This window comes from Mustela nigripes, chromosome 1 (genome assembly GCF_022355385.1).
Source record: "Mustela nigripes isolate SB6536 chromosome 1, MUSNIG.SB6536, whole genome shotgun sequence".
NCBI classification, from domain to species: Eukaryota; Metazoa; Chordata; class Mammalia; order Carnivora; family Mustelidae; genus Mustela; species Mustela nigripes.
Window position 1 is genome coordinate 152159517 of NC_081557.1, and position 18571 is coordinate 152178087.

At 37.6% G+C, this 18571-nt stretch overlaps 1 protein-coding gene across 1 annotated transcript; it reads left to right on the forward strand.

The window, feature by feature from the left end:
* Window positions 1-10258: 10258 nt before the first annotated feature.
* On the forward strand, window positions 10259-18503 carry SPP1 (secreted phosphoprotein 1). The gene is made up of 6 exons (XM_059375661.1): window positions 10259-10366; window positions 11692-11756; window positions 11869-11907; window positions 15078-15119; window positions 16519-16797; window positions 17662-18503. Exons 2-6 carry the CDS (start codon window positions 11703-11705, stop codon window positions 18064-18066), a joined length of 819 nt encoding a protein of 272 aa, XP_059231644.1. The 5' UTR covers window positions 10259-10366; window positions 11692-11702; the 3' UTR covers window positions 18067-18503.
* Window positions 18504-18571: the final 68 nt, after the last annotated feature.

Genomic DNA, 18571 nt, shown 5'->3' on the forward strand with positions numbered 1-18571 from the left:
TTATTATTTATTGGGAGACAGCTAGCCTCTCTCTTCTCAGAGGCAAGCTAATTTAACAATATTTAGTGGAGTTTGTAGTATAGTCAAGACAAAGTCAGGCTCCCGATTTCCAACATTAGACACTATCCACAAAAACCTGTACCAAGGCTAATTCTCTTCTGGTAAATGTGAGAAAAACAAAAAAAAACAAAGGACCAAGAGTAACCTGCTATCCTGATTATTTAAAATATCTACTGCTACCTTTTGGAATCAAATGAATGACACGCCATCTCCTTTCGGAGCTGAAGGAGTCACATACTCAGTGTATAAAATAATCAACTCCAATTGTAATTAATTTAATTTTATTCATTATCTCACTAACTAAGTTTTGATTTAACTAAGTTATCTCACAATTTTAATTAATTTAATTTTGTTAGTTATTTCACATGGACTAATTCAGGGTTTTAGGAATGAGGAAGCAAAAATGAATAGAAAATTCACTATCTAGGTAGAAATTATAATACAGAAATTACATATATAAAGTTATGGCACCATAATGTAAATCTGGTCTCATGAGTTTAGAATCTGGAGCCTACTTGCTAACCTTCAAAAATTAGAGAGAGTCAATTATTATATGGTTTCACTTATTTGTGGAGCATAAGAGATAACACAGAGGACATGGGGAGATGGAGAGGAGAATGGAGTTGAGGGAAATTGGAAGGGGAGGTGAGCCATGAGAGACTATGGACTCTGAAAAACAGAGTTTTTTGAAGGGGTTGGGGGTGGGAGGTTGGGGGAGCCCAGTGGAGGGTATTATGGAGGGCACGGATTGCTTGGAGCACTGGGTGTGGTGCATAAACAATGAATTCTGTTACACTGAAAAGAAATTAAATTAAATTAAAAAAAAAGGATTGAACATGTAATGTCAGGGGTTGCATTAATTAAGGTAAGAGCTGGTATTATAAGAGCTATCAGGGAGCTGAAGCCCTAGAGCCTATCTCTGGTTCATATGATTTTAAAATACCAGGGTCCCTAGTCAGCAGACAGCTCAAACTATCTCCCCCTTGGGTCTTTACCCTCCAGAAATCCTTCACAGTCCTCTTCATTCAGCCAATGGATAAGAAAGAAAGCTATGGAGGAGGCACCATTAACCTTTTAGGCACTATAGCCTAGAGGTAAAAAAACACATCACTTTGTTTATATTCTGTTGGCACGAACTAGTCACACAGCCATGCCCAGATGAAAAAAAAAGAAAAAAAAGAAAGAAAGAAGGAAAGAAAAAGCTGGAAAATGTAGTTTCATCTGGGTAGCTGCTTTCCAGCAATTACACTGAAGAAGAATTTTTGGGTGTGCATTTAGCAATGCCTGTCACAATTATTATGGTAGATGCGATAATGAATCCAAATGTAGCCAGACATAAGACTAACTATGAATTTGTGCCTTTGCATTGTTCCTTTGTCTAGGTATACGACGACCATTAAAATACGACAAGCAATTCACTCCAAGCTCAGCTAATCAAGACAACTAATATTTTAGGTCGTTGTATGTATTAAGCACGATGCTAATGTTATTAACCCACAATCACTAATCTGTGTATTGAGTTAGTGATTCATAGCAGCATAAGATTGGCAGGGATGTATTAACACTCTCTGACCCTGGGTGGCTCTTAATCATAGCATGACATTAGCTGTGTGGCCTGTGGATAAATAAAGCTCTGCATTTTGATGAGATTTGAGCCTATGAGAAACAAAACTACTCACTCTCAACAAAATTTCTCACCAATATTATTGTCACTTACAGCTTTTTTTGTATGCTTGCTTGTTTTCAGTCAAGTTTGGTCAAAGTTGGATGCTTATTCTTTTGATTCACATCTTAGAGATTAGTCTCTAAAACCAGTTCCTCCTCTGTATTGCATCCCAGCATTCTTTAGGGAGTTTTTCCAACCTAGACAGGAGGAACTAGTCACTCCCTTCTCTGCACCTCTATTGACCCTGTAAATATATACTTAAAGAATTTTGCAAGGAGTGAATAAAACCATCTATATAGACATGACTGCACACACAGTAAATGGCTTCCATTTAATGACCTGAAAATTGGAGATCCTAATACTGAATTCATGTAGTTGTTAAGAATATTAGACACAATGTACATTTTAAAATCTAGAATATTATAGGTCTTCCATGAAAACATATATAATAACTACATAATAAACATAGTAACTATTATTATTATTATTATTATTATTATTATTTTGAATATCTCTCTTTTTAACAGTAAAAGCAAAAGTTCTGGGCTCACTCTTTATTACCATAGAAAAAGTAAATGCTGAGGTCATAATAGTTATGAAGAAGTGTTTCTTAGGGAAAAAACAAGCAGTAGAAATTTGTTATATATGAATGGGTACAAAGAGAATAGAATTTTATCACAAACTTTGATTTTAGATAACTCTTGAATTATTTCATCTCATACAAAGTGAAATTAATAGGTTGTGTAGACCAGTAACATCTGCAGATGCTTGGAAATGAAGAGGATGTGAATGCGGGAAAGAAAAATCTAAAAACATCTCCAGATTATGGAGAAGCCTGATATTCTTGATCTCTTTGGCAATGAAATTGCCTCCTAAAAACCACAAGCAGCATTTTCCAGGAAAGAAACAAGCCAACTTCTTCAGTCACTTTCTCTACAATCTCCCACTCTTGGTGTAACAGAATCCAAAAGAAATTCATGTGACCCGCATTGAGAAAACACCTTTAGAACACCCTTATTTGGGGAAGTAAGGATTAAAAAAAATTCTCAGAACCTTAAAGATTGACTCATCAGAGTTATATGTTGGAAGTGATTGGCCTCTTAAAATATATTTTATTTTTGCTAATATTATTATAATATTCATTATTTTTTATCTATGATTTAAAATATAAAAAAAGAAAAAAAAAAAACATGACAGTTTGCTTTAAAACATCCTGAAGACTCTTCAACTCTCACCTGACTCCCAGCCCATTAGAGAATGTTTGTGTCAAAGTCTTTCTGTTTTTTAATCTGAACTTCTCCTTTCTCTTACAGTCTGAATGCCATCTCTATTTCTATAACTTGCTTGCTCTTCGTGTTGTAATATCGATACCTCATTCCCCATGAATTTTAAAAGGAAACATAAAATCACAGACTTTGAACCAAAATTGACCTTAAAAATAATCCAGATTAACTCGATTAAGAAACATGAGACCCAGGCAAGCTAAACGGCTTGTCAGAACCCCATAGATAAGGGGGAAAGATCCTGGTTCTTCAGATTCTGGAATGGCATTTTTAAAACATATATACAGGGTTGTCTGTGTGGCTCAGTCGTTAAGCGTCAGCCTTCGACTCAGGTCATAATCCCAGGGTCTTGGGATCAAGCCCTGCATTGGGCTTTCTGCTAGGTAGGAAGCCTGCTTCTCCCTCTCCTACTCCAACATGCTTGTGTTCCCTCTCTCGCTGTCCTTCTCTCTCTCTGTGTCAAATAAATACATAATAATAAAATAAAATCTAAAAAATAAAATGTTATATACAGTCCCTCCCTTACCTGAAGGAGTACACCCCAAGATCCCAAGTGGATGCCTAAAACTACAGATAGTACTGAACCTTATATACATACTATTTTTTTTCCTATACTTACATACCTATGACAAAGTTTAATTTATGAATTAGGCACTGTAGGAAAGTAGTAACCGTAATAATAATAGAACAATTATAACAAAGAAAAGCTACGTGAATGGGTCTCTTTCTCAAAACATCGTGTACTGTACTCACCCTTCTTGTGATGATGTGAGACGATAAAACGCCTACATGATGAGATGAAGTGAGGGGAATGACGCTGTCAGGCTACTATTGACCTTCTGACGATTCGACAGGAGGAGGATTATCTGCTTTCAGACGCAGTTGTTAGCCCAGTTGTTAGCCATAACTGAAACCGTGGAGCGAAACTGCAGATAAGCGGGAGATTCCTGTTCAAATTATTCTGAGACCCCAGCAGTTAGTTGTTCTCATTCCCTGAAACCGATGCTAAATGTTAGCGTTATATGGAGCATCCATAGGACTCAGCCTTAATAAAAGGTGTGTCCCTTCACTCACGTCTTCCTCAGACACTGATTTGCTCACAGGAAGTGGTGGATATGAACATGAGTAAGAGGGAGGCCCTGCCTGGAGGGAGATTACTTTAGTGTAAGGAGACAAGCATGTAATGGCAATAAAGTTCCCATAGGTGCTGTGCTAGATCCTGGGCAAGGTGCCTACAAAAAGTGGAAGTGGCTATTTCTATTAAGGTCAAAAAGGGTTTTATAGGGGATGCCTTGTTGCTTAATGTGAATTAAGTCTGGAAAGAAAATATTTCACATGCAGGTGTGGATGGGACTGGAGGGATATCCCAGGCACGGGTGTCACACAGTGTGAACAAAGGCGTGGAGACCTAAACTAGCATGGCACTTGGGGGAGCGCCAACTGGCTCCATGTGCTTGATGCACAGACTATGAGAGAGTCAGTGAAAGATAAGGCTGTAGAGACAGGAGAATGCTAGACCTCAGAGGACCTCATATTCTGTAAAAAAAAAAAAAGCATTCACCTGGCCTGCCCTCCTTGGACATTGGAATCTTGCCTAAAGTTCTCAGGTGTAATCCGTTCTGCCTAATAGTGACTTCTAATAGGTACCAGAGGAGATGTTCAATTTGGGACTTGAAGGAAGCATCAGAAAAAATCATGAATGAATCAGTTTACATAAAAATTATTTATATTTTGCAATAGAGTTAATTTTTTCTTCATTTATAAATATTTGTTGACACATAAACTATGGGATAAGCATATCATGGGTTTTCATTTTATTAAAAAATTCAAACATTAAAGGACTCAAATTTTAAGTACTAATTTTTTTACTATATTTTTAAAATCATAAATGCTGTTTCAAAGACTAGAGACATTAATGTGAGTTCTTCCTTAATAGGAACTGGCAAAGCAAACAAAACAAAAAACTCAGTCAAATGTGGCTAGAAAAAGAACCAAGTTAGCCACTTCTTTTGTTGTCTAGTTTTGTCCTCTTCAGATTTTCTTCTGTTCTATATTGAAGTGGTCGCTTTTTTTAAAATAATTTTTTTATCTTTTTATTAACATATAATGTGGTTACTTTTTCATATTAACCTTACAATGGATTTTCTACCAAAAATTATTCAAACATCAGATTTTTTTAAAAGATTTTATTTATTTATTTATTTATTTGAGAGAGAGAGAACACGGAGAGTAAGAGAGAGAAACAGATTCCCCACTGAGCAGAGAGCCCAATGTGGGACTTGATCCCAGGACCCTGGGATCATGACCCAAGCCAAAGGCAGTCACTCAACCAACTGAGCCACCCAGGCACCCTCAAACATCAGATTTTAAGAATTCTGATCAATGAATTCCAAAGAATGCTTTTCTCCCCTCAAATACATTCACAGAATGCTGATCACTGATTGCTTATTGTGGCTAAATGCTGTTTCTGTACTAATAGGGGCCTGAGCTGCTAGACTTTGTATTTGTATAATTCTGCAGCTTTGCCCCCCCCCCCCGCAACACATTTTGGGTCCTGTCTGATGATGAGCTTCATGTTGCTATAGGTATAGGCCTCTATGCTGCTGTGATTGATGTTGGGTGGAAAGAGAGAATTCCTGTCTGAGCTCAATCCCAAAATACCCACCCTACTCCAGTGTAGACACAGTGGCTCCACCATATGCCTTTCCCTATCTACACTCCCACTGAGTTTACTATTTAATGCATTCCCTAAACCTCACTGGCTATACAAGTTCCAAATTTCTTAGTTGATTTTCATGAATAAAAGTCTCCATGAGACTCCATGAAGGTAAGAATGATGTCCTTTTAAGAGAAAAAATTATGGGCACCTGGGTGGCTCAGTGGGTTAAAGCCTCTGTCTTCAGCTCAGGTCATGATCCCAGGGTCCTGGGATCGAGCCCCACATCAGGCTCTCTGCTCTGCAGGAAGCCTGCTCCCTCCTCTCTCTTTCCACCTGCCTCTCTGCCTACTTGTGATCTCTGTCTGTCATAAATAAATAAAATCTTTAAAAAAAATTAATAAGTTAAGTCCACTTCAAAGAATCTACCACTTAAAGAGTGTTAGAATGCTCTCAGAGTTGGTAATAATACTTTAATAGAAAAACACTATCTGATTCTTGAGTACCAGCAAATATTAGATAACCACATATGATATACTGAATTCAAGCCCAGTACATGGGATTGATAAGCACAAACTATGTGCTCAAAATTTTTTAAGGAAGCAGAATTGAGTGGTTAAGCTCTAACAACTTGTTGAATATTTACTCTATAACCATTCTATGTGCCTAAAATGAAACTTTTCTCTTTTGTTTTAAACGAAAGTAATTTTTACCAATAGTAAGGCCACTTTCTTCAGGAGCTGAACATTATTTAAGTTATTGAGCAATAAGATAAAAGTTTTATGGTGTTTTTTCTATTTCTGAAATGTTCTAATTTAGTATCTGAACTTAAAAATAGCACCCTCTTTTCTTCCTCCCTTGTTTCCTTTCCTCTAATAAATAATGACCCTCTTCCTTAGACAACAAATGATGAATATTGTGAGAGGTTTCTGCTTAGCTACTTACAGTTCCTTACTTCTCTCTGCCAGATTAGTGATGGTACCCAAGACACTGGATTTTTACCTGAACATTGTTTCAGATGAAAAAAAATCATTATTTGCAGAGCTGAAAAAGTTTAAGTAGTTGATTATACCTTACCAAGAATGTGATTAGAAATACCCAAATAAACTGGAAGTCGGTATTTTAAAAACTCCACAAAGGGGTGCCTGGGTGGCTCAGTCATTGAGTGTCTGTCTGCCTTCGGCTCAGATCACGATCCCAGGGTCCTGGGATTGAACCCCACATCAGCCTCCCTGCTCGCGGGAAGCCTGCTTCTCCCTCTCCCACTCCCCCCGCTTGTGTTGCATCTCTCTCTGTCTCTCTGTCAAATAAATAAATAAATAAAATCTTTAAAAAAGAAAAACAAACAAAACAAACACACACACACACAAATCTCCACAAAACAGTGACATCTGGAACCTCAATTTTTCCACTTGAGAATTTTTATGTCATTCAAGAAAAAAACACTTTTTTATATGTCCCACATGTCTTCTTGTAGTGTCTATATTTTACAATCATAAATCCCTCCTTGTATTGCGGCTTAACAACTAAACTTTTTCCTTTCCCCGTACAAGATTTACAAGGAATTTGATGGATTTGACATTTTGACTCTAACAACCAAGCATTCATTAGCCTTAACCAGAATGGAAATAGATCAAACCTCCCAATTAAGACTTTTTTTATTAATATGTTATTTATTTATTTGACAGGGAGAGATCACAAGTAGACAGAGAGGCAGGCAGAGAGACAGAGAGGGAAGCAGGCTCCCTGCTGAGCAGAGAGCCCGATGCGGGGCTCGATCCCAGGACCCTGAGATCATGACCTGAGCCGAAGGCAGCGGCTCAACCCACTGAGCCACCCAGGCACCCCCAATTAAGACTTTCTGACCTTAATCATTTAACACACTAATTCTGACAGCTGGAAAATCTTATTCAGAAAACAATTAGTGTCAGTGGCATGTTTAATTACAAAAAGCAAGAAGAAGGAGCCTTTTAAAAAGTCAGAATGAACACGCTATCCATTTCATACTTTGCACAACTGCCTCTATTACAAATCACTTTATCCTCTCATCTCTGAAGCATCCCAGACACATTCTTCAACTGTGAATTAGCAAGTGTTTCCTCTGAGTGAGATCTCGGAATCAGTAACGTTTTGAGTGAGTGTGGGAAGTGGGGAAGGAGACAATAGTGTCTACCTGGGACTGCTGTAAGCTATGACATAGCAAAACAGGAATGCTTTCATTCTCTTGGCCTCTGTGTTCCTTATTATTGTGTAGTGGAGCATTGTTGGGAAATATTTTCTCACCTGGCATTCCAAGAAATGGAAGGCCCCACAGCTGTTTTACAGTTCTGTCATTATATATGTGACAGGTCTTATCCTGCTGCCGGAATGAGAAAACAGAACCAGATTTATGGTCCGAAATCCCTTTCAGAAATGCTGCCATCGTGTGGCACTGTGGAGCTATGACCAGAAGAGTCCTGGAGTGGGTCATAGGGTTCATCTCAACATGGCTCCACTGCAGCAAAACCTATTCCTATAACTCTCTAAATTTGTATTAAGTCATTCTCGTGGGCACAAAGTAAACCATAGTGAGTCCTGTGGAAATCTTGTTTTTAGAATTTGTGAACTCCCCCCCCCACACTAAATGGACAACATGACAAATTTATGTGGGTAATATCTTTAAAGGGAAAAAACAATTTTTTTAAAAGCAAAACTAAGAAATCTATTTTGAAACTTTATAACCTGTATGCTTTATGTTTTATAGAGATAGCTGCCATCTGAGTTAATTTTTTTTCTTTTTTTTGACAGAGAGAGATCCCAATTCGGCAGAGAAGGTGAGAGAGGGAGAAGCAGGCTCCCTGCTGAGCAGAGAGCCCAATGTGGGGCTCAATCCCAGGACCCCGAGACCATGACCTGAGCCGAAGGCAGAGGCTAAACCCACTGAGCAACCCAGGTGCCCCCATCTGAATTATTAAAATGTGTGATTAGGTCCCACTGATTAACAATACCAACTCATTTGGAATGGATCCATATTAGACATACCCCCACCACCAAATGTCCCAAAACCTATGGGATTACACTGCAAGAAATTATTTAATCCATATTTCTATTAAAAGCAGCGTTTAGTACACAGGAGCTGACACCATAGATAGAACTAATAATAAATAAAACCATTTATCTTTAATCTCATATAATTCTTACACTGTGAGATGTGAGGTAAATGAATAGTGTGCCCCCCATTTCACAACTAAGAGAAGTAGATGAAGTTAAGTAAGTTAAGTAATCTCAAAACAGTATTAAATATTACATATCAAATATTAAATATTTAAAATATTAAATATTTAAAATGGACTCAGAGCTTTGCTACCCCTAGTTTCTCTAGTCCCATACTCAAAATTCATCTGTAATTTTCTTTCCTTTAAATACCTTTTAAATACCCAGTAAAGCTTTTTTTGATATAGAAAAATATTTTTCATTTTATTTATTAAGTAACAAACTTTATATATATTTGGTAGAAAAACTAGAAAAAAAGATGATTCGTAAATCAATCCATTCCTATACAGATGTGCAAATTACCCTCTTGATAATCTAACCTCATCCTAATAACCTATTCCACTTAAAGATACTACAAATGGTGAAAACGTGCTCTTCTAAAAATTTCAGGAATAGTTAACATACACAGTGCTTAAAATATGCATGTAATAGCATGGTTAGTTTTACACATGATTCATTTAAACTTTTCACAAACCCCATGAGCAACGTAATATCATGTTCATTTGACAGAAGAAGAAACAAATACAGGCAGGCTAAGAGATTTGCTCAAGGTCAAACAGCTAATGGATGTCAGTGTGGGACTCAGAGCCACACTCTGGCCCCAGAAGCAGCCTTCTCAACCAGTAACACTTCGTCAGAAGCTGCTTTACTTCCGCAGCATATAGAGTAAATTTCATTCTTCTGTCTTATATAGCAAATTACCCGATTCACCACCTCCACACAATTCAAATGGTGCGACAAAAATCCGTGTCCTTGAACGGTCATTGTAAATCCAACTTAAGGGGCATAAACATGGAATTTAGTGTTAGTAATGTCATTTGTCTAAATGACAAACTGCTACATACTTGAAATCACAACACTGAGCCTGGAGTAGCAAAGGATGCAGGGAGCCTCTCTAAACTCTTCTTCCGCCTGAACAAAAGCCTTGCACCTATTAAGCAAATTAAGCAAATTTGGTTGCATATATTACCTTATCTGTTATTTAACCTGAAAGAAACCAAAATCTATTCCATTTCATTTAAGACTGATTTATGTTCTTTTTTTTTTCCTTCTAATTCAAACATTATAAACCCAAAGAACTAGTCATTCCTCCCCACTTTTTTACAGGACCCCTACATGCCCTTCCATGATGCTGAATGCTAATCCCATAAATGAAACACCTAGTTAATGATATTGTACATCAGTAATGTTTGAACTCTAGAGTAGTTTCTCTGTGTTTGCTTCTTTGTTTTTTAACCACAAAAACCAGAGGGGGAAGTGTGGGAGCAAGTGGGTTGGGCAGTGGCAAAAAAACCTCATGACACATTACTCCGCCTCCCTGTGTTGGTGGAGAATGTCTGCAGCAGCATTTAAATTCTGGGAGGTCCTGACTGTCAGCAGCAGGAGGAGAGGCGAGCAAGGCAGCATCATCCAGGACTGGGCTCTCTTCTCAGCCAGCCACAGAGCAAGGTAAGCCCACACCTCGCTGTCCGAGGCATTCTGCTTCATTTCAGGGTGGGAAGGGCAAGTTGTAAGGAAGAGAGCTGAACTGTAAAGCTGTTAAGCAGACTTATGCCGTTTTAGTCTTTTAATTGAGCACGCCAGATGTATTACAGATTTCCTGGAAGAAAGGTAACTGGGAATTTTGAAAGCCAGTCATTTATATAACTCAAAAATGCTTGGAGTCCTCAAAAGAAGTGTTAAAAAACAAACAAGAAAACAAAGAAAAATTCTATGCCCCTTTTGAATGACTATATATATATTATTTTTAATGGGTAGATGGCTGTGGAAGCATTTAAAAGGAAAAGGATCTTTAGTGGCAATGTGAACTAATAATTATGCTATGTTTCAATGATAAAATGTATCCATCCTATTTGCAAGGGAAAAAAACTTTCTGAATATTTCACTTCTGTATTTAGCTGTTAAATTCCTCACCAAGATACCTGTATGACACTATGCAGACTTATTATCATGAATAGAAAAGCTGTTGACTTTTTTCAGTGTTTTGGGTTTTGTTTCAAATTTCTAGAATGCCTTTCTTAAATAACTGAGCATTGAGACAGCTTCATTTTACCCAAGTAGTACCTTTTTAATAATTTAAGTTAAAAATCACACTTAAAATACATGCTGGAAAAGTGAAGAAGGCAAGTTGCTTTCTATAGTTTTATTTTCTCTCTCTTTGTGTTTTTCTTTCCTGAGAAATAAACATTCCAACAGCAGCTTATTGTTTTAATTCAATTACTAATGATCTGTTTTTAGGTTAGGATAGCTGAGCTGTCACATAGTAATGGTATAATCCCTGGGACTCTAAATCTTTTTTTTTTTTTCTTTTAAGATTTTATTTATTTATTTGTCAGAGAGAGAGCAGAAGCACATGGAGAGCTCCAGGCGGAACAGGCAGAGCAGGAAGAGGGAGAAGCAGGCTCCCTGCTGAGCAAGAAGCCCCATGTGGGACTCCATCCCAGGGCCCTGGGATCATGACCTGAGCCGAAGGCAGGCGCTTAATTGACTGAGCCACCCAGGTGTCCCTGGAATTCTAAATCTTAAAGTTGAATATAGCCTTGTGAGATTCCTCTCTCCCTTGCCTAATAGTGAGAGATGGAGTAAAAAGGAGGCATTACAAATAGCAACTCAAAAGGCCATGGTGATTAAAACATATGTTTTCTCCAAAAAGTAGAAAATATTCTACAGGAAATATATTTTATTTGTAATAATTTTGTAGTGTACTAGCATAAACAGGTATCACCATTTTACCCTACAAAGAAATCAAATATTCCTTACAAAATATTTTGCAGGAAAAATCACCATGAAAATTGCAGTGATTTGCTTTTGCCTCTTAGGCATTGCCTATGCGATTCCGGTGAGTACAACTGAATCTTAAAGGATATTTCTCAAAATAAATGAATTGTGTGCTCCCCTGTGCTAGGAACACATTCACATTGTAATCTCTCTTCATCTTTTCTGTTTCAAAGATTAAGCAGGCCGATTCTGGGAGCTCTGAGGAAAAGCAGGTAAGCATCTTTCAGGTTTATCATGCAGTCAGATGATTTATGCAGCTGCACGAGAGGCACTACATACATATTTGTTGCCATTTTACTTATTTTCATAGTCATGCTGTTAATTAATAAGTATTTATTGACTACCGGCTTTCAACCTAGGCCAGTACTAAGCACAGTTACAGATGGTCGCCGACTTAACGACGGTTCCATTTACAATTTTTCAACTTCATCATGGTGGGTGAGCCATATGCATTTAATGGAAACCATACTTCATATTTTGAATTTAGACCTTTTCCTGGGCTACCGATGTATGGAACAATACTTTCTTGGGATGCTAGGCAACAGTAGTGAGTCACAGCTCCCAATCAGCCAGGCCATCACAAGGGTAAACACCGATATGCTTTCAAACATTCTGTACTCACACGACAATTCCATTTTTCACTTTTAGTATTCAATACATTCAATGAGATGTTCATGACTTTATTATAAAATGGGCTTTGTGTTATGTGCCTTTTGCCCAACTGCCAACTAATGTAAACACTTTGAGCATGTTTAAGCTCATGTTTAAGCCCTAAGAGGGGCTATGATGCCCAGCAGGTTAGGTGTAATAAATCCATCTTTGACCTACCATATTTTCAGCATGTGATGGGCTTACTGGGACATACCCCCATTGCAAGTTGAGGAGGATCTGTATAGCCTTTAGTAAATACACATTCTTAACACCAAACTAGTTCTTTGGGCCATTATCATTTATGTAAAAGGAATTCTATGAAGTCATGTGACTTTTTCTTTCCATGAGTCAACATACTGTACTAGACATAGAAAATTCCATCCTTTGCTTACTGAGTTTAAAATCTGTCTCACACATTGGACAGTTTGTATGATTCATAATATCTCCTAAGATATTGGCTAAGGAACCCATTATAAAAAGAAAGGTTTTTATGCTGTTTGGATCTGTTATGCTTGTCAGCTGACTTTAACAATTTCCTAACCAAACCTAAGATGAAATCAATAGATGTACATGTCCTTCCAAAATGGGTGAAACTGTGCCAGCCAAATAACAAATGAGCATTGTTCTGAGAAGCTCAGGCTAAAAGGCACACAGAGTTCAATCCCAGATAAACAGAATAAAGGCCTGTATAGAGTTGCCTGGGGTCACTGAAAAGAGATTGCTGAATGAAGTCATTAGGAGAACTTTGCTGCATGTGTTTGGATGTGCAACTAGGTAGGTAGAGGCATGTCTGTTTTCCAACTGATTTGAGAAAACAATAGGACAGAAAAATTAACATTTACAGAGAAGATAGAGTTCACACTATATGAGGCAAGAATTGACTTTTTCATAGAATTAATGTGGCACATAAAGCTATAACAGTATAAAATTATTCAGTTCCATTGAGGAGATAAGTGAAGAGCTCAACCTTCCAGCATCCTAGAAATTTAGAGCTAGTCAGAAATATGTGAAAGTTATAAGGCTATCCCTCTGAAGATGAGCATTGTTGTCTGCGAGTGTTACAACTATCAGGGGGTTTTAATCTATTTGTTTTGTTCACCTATATTGTCCTCATGGTACCTTATTTTAAATCATAAATTTAACTTACAAATGCCTTCTCTCTGAGCGCATATTATATGTAGCAGCAGGAAATATATATATTAAATATATATAAATTATAACATATTTACATATCCTCTTTATATATTTTTAAATTTAAAAGAGAGGGGGGGGAAACTTGGAACTCCTCTAGAACTCTAGTTTCACTTCTTTTAAGGCAAGGAACCCTTTCCTCCAGCAAAAGCTTTCAGAGAAGCCCACTATGACACTGCTCCAGTTGGAGCCAGCCCTGGAGAAAAGACCAAGTGCTGCTGACTGGTTGCCTCCCTGCCCCTCCCCCACCCAGTGGCTGGCTGTGAAAGGGACCCATGGAACTGGCCAGGGCTCTCATTCTCAAGGACAGGGAAGGGAAGGGATTGGCTCTGGGTGATACAGCCTATCAGATGACACTTACTCAGAGCGATTTCCATTCTCTGTCCTAGGATAGTCATTTTCCAGATAAATAACTTGGCTAAAGGAAAGACCATTCCACTCACACCTCTGACACCATGGAGCAATGGAACTTCTGTGCCATGATGTTAATATTATAATAATATTATAGTTCTGCATGGTCCACCCAGAACGCAACTCGACACATGTGGCTCCTGAACCCACAACGTAGCTACTGCAACTGAGGAACTGACTTTTTTATTATATTCCATTTTAATTAAATTAAACAACCATATGCTATATGACCGGAGGATACTGTATCAGACAACCAGCCTCAGAGAGTTCCTCCTTGTTCCATAGAGGGAACAGTGAAGATCACCACTAATTAAGGGCACCTCTGCTTTAGACATGCTTTATCTGAGGGGATATTTAAGCTAGTAAGCACAGGACAGGAATGCCCGGTGTCCAGCAGGCACACAATGCCTCATTGAGAAGAGCTAGTCTGCATAGGTTTGAACCCCGACTCTGCCACTTAATTTCTTTGTGGCTGAGTTTCTCTTGATCTGTAAAATGGGAATAATGATACCTATCTCACAGGGGGTTGAGAGGATTAAATGAATATTTGTAAATCACTTTGAAAGGATGCCTGATCTAAGGCAGTACTATATAAGAGTGTATGAAATGAATATGCAGGAGAAAGGAAATGTGAGGTGTCTCAGGCTCTGCTTGACCATAGAGAGGCATATTACACTTATCTATCAAGATCAGTGAAGTACAGTTGTTTTTTCAGTTTATCACTTAGAGATCCTTATGTTTCTTTCTTTAATAATAACAAATATGCAACATTTTTTGTAGCTTTACCACAAATACCCAGGTGCTATAGCTACATGGCTAAAGCCTGACCCATCTCAAAAGCAGACTTTCCTAGCGCTACAGGTATTTTTAATTTTAACTAATTTTAAGAATTAAATTTCTCACAATTAAAGAACAACAACATTCAGGCCAATTAAACGGATCCTTCCTGCCTGTCAGTAAATGTGAGCTTAAGATAGCAATTGATCTGGTTATGTCAGCTTTTCCCCACTTCAAGCCACCCACTTATGAGGCTGAAAAATAAGACCTGCTTTGGATAGCAAAGGCTAACTTTTGAATTAAAATATGAGATATGTTTGATATAAACTGATATGTGTCCCTCCTTCTCCAGAACACTGTGCTCTCTCAAGAAAATGATGATTTTCAACAAAAGGTGAGTCCTCACCGTGAGTCAGAAGCCGTCCATGCCACAGAGAGATGAAAGAAGCCACTCTTTCTCCTAATGACAAGGCCTGAGTTTGATTCCGACAATATTCTATTAGCAAATGTTACAGTAAATTGCCAATTTAAAACCTGCTCCAAAAAAAATGTATTTACTAACCTTTAGAAATACCAGGTTTCATTATCATATGATCTCGCTGATATGAGGAATTTGAGAGGCAGCGCAGGGGGCTGTTGGGGGTAAGGAGGGAAAAAATGAAACAAGATGGGATTGGGAGGGAGACAAACCATAGGAGACTCTTAATCTGGGGAAACAAACCGAAGGCTGCTGGTGGGTTGAGAGGGAGGGAGAGGGTGGCTGGGTGATGGGACACTGGGGAGGGTATGTACTATGGGGAGTGCTGTGAATTGTGTAAGCCTGATGATTCACAGACCTGTGCCCCTGAAGCAAATAATACACTATATGTTAATAAAAAAAAAGAAAAGAAAGAAATACCAGGTTTCTTCAGTTAAGTTTAGTGTAGCAGGAAATGTTTACTAATGTCTGTTATTTGAAATAGTAAGCCTCTTAACATTTTCTTTAAGGTATTTTGTAAATGTCTTATCTACTATCTGTTAAGCATCGAATAATGCCTAGGAAAGCCAAGATTTTAATCTCAGGGGAACATTTCTGTTCCTAAACATAATGGTTTAGGTGACAGCTATTGTTTTTTATTAAGACTATTGATATATTTGCTAAACAAAGAGATAAGTTAAATTTGTTCTCCTTAACATCTGTTTAAATATGCAAAGAATTTCTAACTAGGAAAGTTAGATAAATAATCCAGTTTATTTGCTAATCAGAAGTTTGATAGATATTCAATGATTAATTTGGTTGACAGCTTTGAGTTGCAGTTGACAGACAAGCATAATGGAGTCACCTCTTGCTTATGCATGCTGATAAGGGGGTAGTTTTAGGTTTTAGTATATGCATTAATACATGGATGCTCCAATCTCCTGAGAATTATCATTTCAAATAAAAAGTAATATCACAATTATGTATCTGTATTCATTTCATCATTGAATTTGGTAATTTAAATAATATCTAATATGAATAAGGAAAAGCAATGTTATCCATGGAAACATTATACTCACATATATGGCTTGAAAATGTCAATGAAAGTAATTATTTGTGGAAGAGCAAGAAAAATACCTCAGATTATGATTCCATTCATCCTGGTGTTAAAAAAGAAGTTAGAAGATACTCACTTTGCTCCTAGAAACCACTGAATACACTGTTGCGAATGCAAAGATTCTGAAACCAAATTAGTCTGTAAGACAAATGCACCAGGAAAGACTAAGGGAAAATAAAAAACTATTACCCCAATTTTTCTGGCCATCTTGTTTTCCAGACCCTCTCAAGCAAGTCCGATGAAAGCCATGAAGATGTGGATGACGATGACAGAGATGATGTGGACAGTCAGGATTCTGTGGATTCCGATGACGTAGATGATGACTCCAAGCAGTCTGATGAGTCTGACGAAGTGGTCACTGATTTTCCCACTGACATTCCAGCAACCCAATTTTTCACTCCATCTGTCCCCACAAGAGACTCAAATGATGGCCGAGGTGATAGTATGGCTCATGGACTGAGGTCCAGATCGAAGATGTCCCACACATATGAAGTCCAGGTAAATCCTTAAACAGGCACAGACAATGACTTGAGCCCTATTCTAGGAAACCAGAGTGTGTCTATTCACATTCATTTATTCATTCATTCATTCAGTAGGAATTATTAATTTATGACTTTTTAAAGTTTTTTAAAAATTATTTATTGTAGAGAGAGAGCAGGAGGAGGGGAAGGGGTGGGGGGAAGACGGACACATAGACTCCACCCTGAGCTCACAACCTGAGCCAAAATCAAGAGTCTGGCGCTAAACCGACTGAGCCACCCAAGTGCCTCTAATTTATGACTATTGAACACGAAACATTTTTTCATTTGGTGATTTTACATTTAAGTTCATGCAATTTCTCCCTACTTTTGTCTCTCAATAACAATGATCTTTTCCCAAATCCTGGCTCTAAAGCATTTTATTCTATTCACTTTTTTAGATTAAAGAAAACAACTTTGGAAAACAGCAACTATTTTCACAATATAATGGTCATGCTTTGAAGTTAAATACCTGAGATGAACTGTAGGGTTGCAAATTTTGTTTAATCCATAGTTGAAGGATCTGAATTTGACACATAGCCTTGCCACTTACTAATCGTTTTACTCTTTCACTTTTTTCACTTTCCCTTTATGTAAAACAGAGATCATGAGACCTACATCATAGTCTTTATCATATGCATAATTGATGTATCTATTAAACTAAAGGAGATGAATATGTGAAAAGACTCGGTTAAATACAAAGTAACACGCTAGTCCTGTTTTCTGCTGCAGCCAAATTTAGACAATTTTCAGTATAATTGGTCTAAAAGTTAGAAAGCAGAATTAGACTGTCCCCATCCTTGGTTCTTCATTTAATTCTTCTTCCATTTGTTCTGTGATTCAGTATCCTGATTCTACAGAGGAGGACTTGACATCACTTGTGAAAAGTGAGAGTACGGAAGAGGACTTCAATGCTGACCTTCTTTCCCAGACAGTGCAAGGAACTTCTGACAGGGACAGCCACGCAAGACACAGTCAGGAAACCAGTCAGATGGATGACCATAGTATGGAAACCAAGGACCGCAGGCACACCAGGGAGTATAAGCTGAGAGCAAGTGATGAGAGCAGTAAGCATTCCCAGGAGATTGGTAGTCAGGAAAATTCTGAAGTCAGCAGTGAACTCAGCATCTATATTGTTCAAAGCCACGAAAATGAGCAAGTCCTAGACTCCGGGAGTGTGGAAGAAGATAAGCACCTGAAATTTCACATCTCTCATGAACTAGACAGTGCATCTACTGAGGTCAATTAGATGGAGAAAATGAAATTTCTTACTCTGCTTTTAGTAAAAAGAAAAAATACACTGTAGCAGGATGGGAGACAATATGAAATGCTTATTTCTCAGCTTAGTTGGTGAAGGTATATGTATATGGATCTGGAAAGAGATACCAGTTTTGATCATTAGTTTAGTGTGTGGCTTCATGGTAACAGCCTTGTAAACTAAAAGCTTCAGGGTTTGGTCTATGTTCTTTTCATAGAAGAAACGCAAGCTGTCACTGCATTGTAATGTTTGCTCTTCTTTTATGAATAGAAATTTATGTAGAAACAAACAAAATACTTTTACACACTTATAAAAAGAGAATATAAAACTTTACGTCACTATAACATTTCTTTTTTAAATTAGTATATATTTGGTTGTGATTATTTTTGTGTGTGTGTGTGAATAAATCTTAGTCTCAGATATAATGAGTTTAGTGGTATCTTTTTCTTTTTTTCTTTTTCTTTTCCTCTTTTTATTTTCCCACAACTTTATTGAA

Bases quoted from the DNA above. Each gene is read 5' to 3' on its own strand.
- SPP1 (XM_059375661.1), top strand. From the start codon at position 11,703: ATGAAAATTGCAGTGATTTGCTTTTGCCTCTTAGGCATTGCCTATGCG. The intron at 11,908-15,077 runs GTAAGCATCTTT...CTCCTTCTCCAG, and splicing joins GGAGCTCTGAGGAAAAGCAG to AACACTGTGCTCTCTCAAGA. The intron at 16,798-17,661 runs GTAAATCCTTAA...TCTGTGATTCAG, and splicing joins CCCACACATATGAAGTCCAG to TATCCTGATTCTACAGAGGA.